This window comes from Morus notabilis, unplaced genomic scaffold (genome assembly GCF_000414095.1).
Source record: "Morus notabilis unplaced genomic scaffold, ASM41409v2 Scaffold825, whole genome shotgun sequence".
NCBI lineage: Eukaryota > Viridiplantae > Streptophyta > Magnoliopsida > Rosales > Moraceae > Morus > Morus notabilis.
The window spans coordinates 304,680-312,922 of NW_010358062.1; the positions used below are offsets into that span (position 1 = coordinate 304,680).

At 33.4% G+C, this 8,243-nt stretch overlaps 1 protein-coding gene across 2 annotated transcripts; it reads right to left on the reverse strand.

The window, feature by feature from the left end:
* Nucleotides 1-446: 446 nt before the first annotated feature.
* On the reverse strand, nt 447-6,830 carry LOC21405154 (glucan endo-1,3-beta-glucosidase 14). 2 transcript variants are annotated; one of them, XM_024161249.1, is made up of 4 exons: nt 6,611-6,830; nt 4,737-5,776; nt 4,079-4,208; nt 447-792 (listed from the first exon to the last, which is right to left on the reverse strand). In XM_024161249.1, exons 1-3 carry the CDS (start codon nt 6,678-6,680, stop codon nt 4,152-4,154), a joined length of 1,167 nt encoding a protein of 388 aa, XP_024017017.1. In that variant the 5' UTR covers nt 6,681-6,830; the 3' UTR covers nt 447-792; nt 4,079-4,151. The 2 variants fall into 2 exon arrangements, with proteins under 2 accessions (XP_024017017.1, XP_010089820.2); XM_010091518.2 differs by having other exon boundaries at nt 4,722-5,776.
* Between the last annotated feature and the right edge of the window lie 1,413 nt (nt 6,831-8,243).

Here is an 8,243-nt window from a genome sequence, read left to right on the forward strand (position 1 = left end):
TCTTGATTTATTTATTATTATTATTTTTTTGGCTAAGATGCTGATAATCTTCAATTGATTCGGAAGTTTTAAAGGATACTATTCCACCGACTCTAAGAAGAAGATAAAATAGGGTAGGTTTACACTCATTAAATCAAAGAAAAATTGGAAACAAATTGATTAGGAATTCACCAAGGAAAGAAAAAGACCAAATAATAATAATAATAATAAATAAAACAATTCTTCACAATAAAATCCTGCTGGCTGCTATTCTATTAAGAATCAAAATCCAAATACAATATCACAAGTGAAAGTCCTAAACTTCTACTTAAATATATTAGAAAACACACCACCAAGATCTCAATTCTTAAGGTCTCATTCATTTCGCGGATTCGAATTTTCAATTCGAACTGAGATGTGATATTTTCTGAGAGTTTTTAACTGTAACAGAAAAAGTTAGATGTGACATTTTCTGAGAGTTTTTAAACTGTAGAAACTTAAAATTGAAAACTCGAATCGGTGACATAAACAATGCCTAGATTTATGTCAAAGAATTAACTAGTTTCTATCCTTCTACCTTATTGCTTGAATTTTTTTGTTTTTTTTGTTTTTACTTTCTTTGTTTTGCTTCGTATATCAATCATCCATTGAGGTTAGGCCCTTCTAAAATATGTTAGCAAATGGATATTGGTGATTATTGTCTCACAAAAAAAGAAGCAAATCTTGAATCTCCAATATGGCCACTGCTGAAAGAATTGAAGCTCTTTGTAACAATTATGGCGGGGATATAACAGCTAAGGTACGGCTATCTCCCTGCAAAAAAAAAAAAAAAAAAAAAAATGTCAATGGAATTATTAGAAAATAAACCAAATACCTACTTTTGAAAATTAACTGAATTATTAAATACAAAGTTAGCTGAATTAGATGAGTCTTTCCCAAGTGATGGCCTACCTGCCACCATTTATTTAAAGATTTTTAGGATGCCACAACCTGGCTGTGTAATGAAACCAGATTTGTGCTTGCACCTCTTTACTTTTCTCTTCTATTATTTTTTCAACAATCATAATGGTTAGCGAATCTCACCTCTAATTTAGGAGACGTTTGGTTCATGAATTAGAATCATGTGATTCTCATATTATCACTTCTATTATTTTTTCTCTTTCATTTTCGATTTACGTGTATTTTTTGTGAGAGAAAATACTATAAAAAATCATAAACCATGATTCAAATCATGGTTTAAATCCTCCACTTCGTCAACAATCCCCAGTTCATACACATCAAACATACAACCTTATTATTTATGAAGACTAAGTACGGACGTAGAGAATCGAATCTCTTAACAGATCTAATCCAATCTGGTCCTCTAATCTAATCTATTCCTTGTAATCTAGTCCTATAGTCTATTCTAATCTAGTCCTTGCATGATTCACTTATATGTTTCTCTATTTAAAGTGAAAAATGCTAAATTGCCGAAAGGAATTCAAAAACAAAACTATGACCATGGCAGAGTTATTTAATAATTATGAATAACATTTCATGTGTATGAGTTAATTATTGATTAAGCCACACACTTCTCAAGACAGCCTAATTCAGCAAATAATAATAATAATAATAATAATAATGATAATAAGATAAAATAAAAACAAGATAGCCTATAGTTTGATGTTTCCTTAACACCACAATGATCAACAGCTCTCATCTCACGTATCCCATATATGGTACAATGATGCTAGAAAATAATAGCAGCGTCAATAACGTTCGGTAAGAGGATTCATACCATGATTTGAATCATGATTCATAGTTTGTTACAGTGTTTTTTCTCATAAAAAAAATACACGTAAATCGAAAATAGTTCTAATATTATGATTATAATCCATGAACTATACGTAATGTCGTTTTGCCTCGTAAATGCTGATGTAAATGGACAATGACAAATTAAATGAATATATATATATATGTATGTATGTATGTATGTATATAGATATGTTGTGTGCGAAGCTCATTAGACATGTGGTAATCTACCAGCAGATATGGTGGTGGCTAACAAGTCGCAATATATGTAGTGGATTCGCCGCCCATCTGTCAATCTTATCCTTGGATGGGCCCAATCTGATGCGAATCCTACAATGCTAACCCACACATGGTCCACGATGTTGAAATCCACCACACGACATCACTTTTTAGTGACTTAAAAATTTTATTATCAGTATTCTTTTGTGTCACGTCTCCCACTTTTCAACACTATTCGTCAATTTCACAAGGAGAAAAACATGATTCTTACGTTGATTTTCTTCTGGGAAAAGGTTTTCTTCCCTTTGCCATTACCGGCCGTAAACATATATAATAAGCATGCACAGTGGCAAAAATAGTCGAGGAAAGAAAATATATTTATAATAATGTCATCTGTTTTTGACCGCCTAATTATGGAAGAATTAACCATACCATGAACTTGTATGAGATAGCACCACTAGCCAATGACGGAGTCAGTTTTTTATTTTAGTAACGACGTATATTAAATTTTTTTAATAAATTAATATGTATTTATTTTAGTGGGGTATATATTATATCAATAGAGATTTAAGTGTAAAATTTTATTTTAAATGGAAACGACTGCCCCGCTCATCATCAAGTGGCTCCGCCACTGCCACTAGCTAGGTCTCTAAAAGGACGCTAATCACCGATATTGAAGATAATTTAGCTGTTAAATTATCGTCTCCGAGTTGACACATGATTGTCATCTATTGTCAAAGTGACTTAATAAAGTTTCTAATGTTCTATGTACAATACTCAAACTTTTTAGAGCACTCTTAAACATCCCGACTTCACACCCTTAGTCGGAATAGGAGATAAGTGCGGCCCCACCCGATAGGTTCCACTATTTTGGGCATGTTTAGTTCGCTGATTTCAGTTTAAATTTAACTTTATGTGAGAATTTTTTACTGTAACAAAAAAGAGTTAGATGTGATTGTTTCTGAAAGTTTTTTACTGTAACAAAACTTGAATTGGTGAAATAAACAAGACTTTTGTTTCACATTCCAACCAATAAAGGGTTTTTCCAATTTTTGTATATTTTTCAAAGATTATGATAGAAGGGAACTATCAATTAAATAGATATTTTTTGGGAAAGGCCATGTGAAAAGGAAACTAACATGGATTGTTACCGACAAGCTGTATGAGCGGCTGATGCAATGAATTCCCATTTCGTAATGGAAAGAAAAATATTTAAAACAACAAGAGAGACATCATGAAAACGGAATTGGAATCAAAGACAAACATGATGAGATAGGCTCCTACTTTTGATGACTTGGGAGAAATTAAAACACGATTGGAAGAAAAGTGTAAAAAGGTCTCTTTTCTTTGATAGAACCCCCTCATTTGGACTTTTGTATTGTTGAAGACACAGAGAATTTTGTCAACAAGAAAGATTCACAAGCACGATATAGCAAGTGGGGGCTAAGAAAGATTGAGACCCATTACAATTTCTTCAACAAACAAATTATTAAAAAAAAAAAAAAAAAAGAAGACTCATATTTATAAAGTTGAGGATGAACCAGCTCTGACACTCATAACTATTTATTTGAATCGTTAATTCTTTTTTTTCTTTAGATACCTTAGTAAAGAAAAAAATGAAAAAAAACTAAGATATTATTTTGAATCGTTAATTCTTTTTTTCTTTAAAGATTTCATCATTTTTCATATATAGTTTTTAAAATTTTGATTGTGATTTTGAAAAGATCTAACATTTAAAAACATGCTCTCTAATAAAAAAAAAACAAAATAATAATAATAAATAAACAAAAGATTCCTTAGTTCCTTTCATGCACAACTTATTCTAAAATTGTTCTACGTCTACTTTTGAATTTCCAAGAGAATCCAAAGGAAAGTGCAATGAAAATCAAGTGGAAAAAGAAGCAGTAACTTTTAGTCCTTGTCATGGATATTTAGAAGGACCATAATTGTTAAATCTCCATCAAATAGGTGTAGGTGTGGCAAGGGCTATGGCAAGCATATTAATTAGGAATGGGAAGGAAAGAGAGAGGGCAAAAAAAAAAAAAAAAAAAAAAAAAAATTTGAAAAGGAAAAGAAAGTTTCTATTTACCTGTAAGACCACTTTCTGCATTTAAACTAGATATATGCCTTTGACTGGTCTCTTCCGTCAGCTAACAAGTGGCTTAAGCACATATTAAGTATGTGATAAGAAGGATCAAAAACTTGAAGATGGACAAAGCCTGCCAAGGATGAACAAAAATGGGCATTACATTAAATTCTCATCCAACTTGTTCAACTGAATTTCACACGGAGACATTTAGTTTATGGATTAGAATTATGATATTAGAATCATTTTTTATTTATGTGTATTTTTTATGAGAAAAAACACTGTAACGAATCATGAACTATGATTCAAATCATGGTATAAATTCCCTTACTAAACGTATGTCACATTTAATATCTGAATTTCATGAGAACTCATTGGAACAAGAGGGTTAATTTCTATTTGAAGCACCTAAAAAAAAAGTAAAAACTAAATAATGAATTTCACTTCAAAAGGTGAAGATTACAAAGTGAGAGAGTGGAAACAGCACATCATGGCATGAAATAGTAACACATCAAAAAATGTTCAATGTTGCCTTTTTTTTTTTTTTTTAACTACAATATTCTTTGCCACATTAAGAACAAAATTAAGGGGCTTCTACTGCCCAGGAATTTTCATCATATCAGAATCAAACAGTATGAAAATGTACCTTACTAAAACTTACATTCATCACAGAAGCCGAATCCGTGACCAAAGCCAGCTCCGGCAGATACCCCTGCAATCCGATATCGTAAACCGGATTCCCATCGGGATAGTACAGCCCGTAATTCCTCTCCGACGCCGGCCCCGGCTTCAAATTCTCATTAAAAAGCGCGAAAACATAAATGTCAACCGGAACCGAAGGCCTCGCCGGAGTCCCCTGCCTCTGCTCAATCCTCCTAAGCAAATTCCCATTGTAGAGCCCCGCATTCTCCGGCGTCGCCCCGGCCTCATTCGAGTCCCCCATCGACGGCCATCCCGTCTCCGATATCCTCACCTCGATGTCGTTGTGCCCCATCGCCCGAATCGCCGAGTATACGGCGTCAAGCTGAGCGTACAACATGTTGTCGTAATGCAAATTAGTATTCGGGTCGGTCATGCCCTGATTAGGCTGAAACAGGACATACTCCAATGGAACTTCATTGGGATTATCCTTGTATGCGAAATACGGATAAGCATTGATCAGAAAAGGGGACTTGATCTGAGCATGGAAGTTCAACAATGGCTGAAGATACTGGGCGAAATCTTGCCGGAAAGTGCCCGAAGAAGGCGGGTAAGAGTTTGACAAAATTGTGAGAGAATGAGCCGTTGTGACCGCTACTTGCTTGTCGAGTCCGAGGTTAACGAGAGTGCTGTGGACGGTTTGCATGGCGGGAAGGAGAAACGACATGAGTTGAGTGTCGTTGGAGCTGAAGACCTCGTTTCCGACGACTATGGAGGTGATTTTGGTCTGGGGGAGGTGTGGAGAGAGGTGTTGGGTGATCCAATTCTGAGCCTTGAGGGGGTCCCTCATGTTCTGGAGGTTCTCGTTGCCGATACTGACGATGAATGAGACGCCGGCGTTCGAAAAGGCGGTGAGGACGTTCGGGTCGGCATCATAGAGCTTGATGCGGCTGACGTTGAGGGAGCGGAGGAGGAAGGCAACGCGCGACGGCGACGGCAGGTTGTTTGCTATTTGCCCGTAGTTTATGCCGACTCCGAGGCCGACCACGCCGAGAGATGAATCTGTGATCATCAGTGACGGAGTCCGGAATTTTTTGTGAGTTAGGACTAATACTATAACAAATATTTAATGAAAAATTAATACAAAAAAATCATTGTTTTGAGAAAAAAAATAAATAAATTTTGTTGTAATTCATTAAATTGTTGGATCAGAAAACAATGAAGTATTGGTGGATGTGAAACAAATGTTGGATATGCAATTCAAAGAAAAAAGAGTTGAAAGTTGAAAGAAAATGTGAATGAAGAGTTAGTAGTAGTAATCTTGTTAAGAAAAAAGGGGATAATTATGTAAGATTTAAAACCATGAGGATTTCATTGTTGAAAGGAGAAAATGATTTGGGTAGTTTGAAGAATTTAGAATTGTATTGGACGTTTTCTAAATACTAATTAAAGAAAAATGGTGCATGAGAAAACTGAGATATCTAAATCTAAAAGACAAAAACAAAGTAAGAAGAAGAGCATGAGTCCAAAGCAGCTGAATCCCGGAAAATGAATATAAAATAAATAAACAGAGTCAAAACAGAGTAGAAGTTCATTTACTAGATCAGACTTTTAAGAATGAAACAACACAAAAGAAGTTTATGTTGCTTTGCAACCAAAAAGAGAACATAGCAAAATATACCAAAACGTAGTTTTTCTTCTGTGATCCAAAAAAGGAAAAAGAAAGAACTGTCTAAGAAAAGCTATAAAAAAAAAAGAAAGGGAAATGGGCTAATAACACCCAGATGAGAAAGAAATTCGGAAACTTTATTATAACTGAGACAAACTTTTTTCTTTTCTTTTCTTTTCGTTTCCTCTTTTTCTTGCACCAAAAGCCATTAAAGAGAAGAAACAAACCCGAGACGGTGAGAAAGAGAAGAATGATTCGGAAGATGAGAGGAGAAGAAGATGAAGAATATCTCCCCATTGCTGATCCGATCTTGGCCTTCACTTCTTCACCTTCTCAAACCCAAAAACTCTCTGTCGTCCCTCAGAAACGACGATATAATATAAATTGATTTTGATCCTCCTCTTGCCAGCTAACAACCTCGTCACAAACTCAACTCCTACATATACAAGCCACAACCGCACAAACAGTACACCACACACACAAAAGTATTCTTTTTATCTAAAAAAAAAGATTTTTTATTTTTAATTTTAAATCAAGTATGGGGCTATGTTCGAGCATTCTGGGGCTATGTGGATCTTAACGTGGGCTTACACTAAAAGTCTTGTTCATTTCACCATTCAAGTTTTCAGTTTTAGATTTCTGCAGTTAAAAATTCTAAAAAAATATCTCATCTAACTTTTTTTTTACTACAATAAAAAGTTATCACAAAATATCACATCTCAATTCGAATTTGTAAAGTGAACGAGGCATAAGTGTACTAACTCATATTATTTATATAATACACTCGTCTAATAAGACTATATTATTTAAATATTTTATTTATATTAATTTTTTTTTTTCTTAATAGGTATTTACATAATACCTATTAAGAAAGAGAAAAATAAAAATGAAAAATTAATATAGATAAAATATTTAAATAATATAATTTTATTAAATAGATATATCACATAAATAATATGATGTGATATACTTAATTTACGAAATAATTCCTCCGCACTCGGTTTATTTAATTGATATTTATTAGCCAGTAGTTTACGTACGCGTATCGAATTCTGGCAACGTGTTATGTGGATAACCGACATCGTAATTTTTGTGTCCCGAATTGCCTTTAAATCTGTGGTAGTTTACGGAAATACCCAACATCGTGAATGGTTTTTAGAAAGTCAAAAAGGATTGATAAGTGCAGTAGGATTCACTTCCCGGCCTTTTATCTTTTTGTTTATTGTATTTTGCCAGATTTAATTGGGAAAAATCCTTTTGTAGTGTGATTGGAGAACAATATTACGGCAAGTTATGAAAAAAACCCTAAGAAAATGATGTTTTGTTGAGTAGAATTGTGTGAATGTTTAATTTAATGGATTTTTGTATGGTATAACGCCGCTAGTACACACACATAATTAATATGTATTTATTACTAAAGTCTGTTTTTTTTTTTTCCTTTAATAATTTCTACCAAAGTATCTTGAACGTGTATATGATCAATTGCGCTGGTGTAGCATGGAATAATATAGACGCAAATAATAAAAATATCTTCCGGTCTCCGTTAGTTGGCCACCACATAATATTCTAATTAGTATAATAAGATTTCGTTTATTTCACCGATTTAAATTTAGAATTCGAGTTTTGCTACAGTAAAAAACTCTCAGAAATAGTCACATTTAACTTTTTTGCTACAGTAAAAAGTTCTAACATAAAATCACATCTCAACTCGAATTAAAAACTTACATCAGCAAACTAAACGAGCCTTAATATAAGGGTTTTTTTTTTTTTTTTTGCCGTTTGCCCTTGAACTTTAGTATTTTGACAATTTTCTAAACTTATAAAATTATTACAATATGTCTCATATAGTTGTGTTAAATT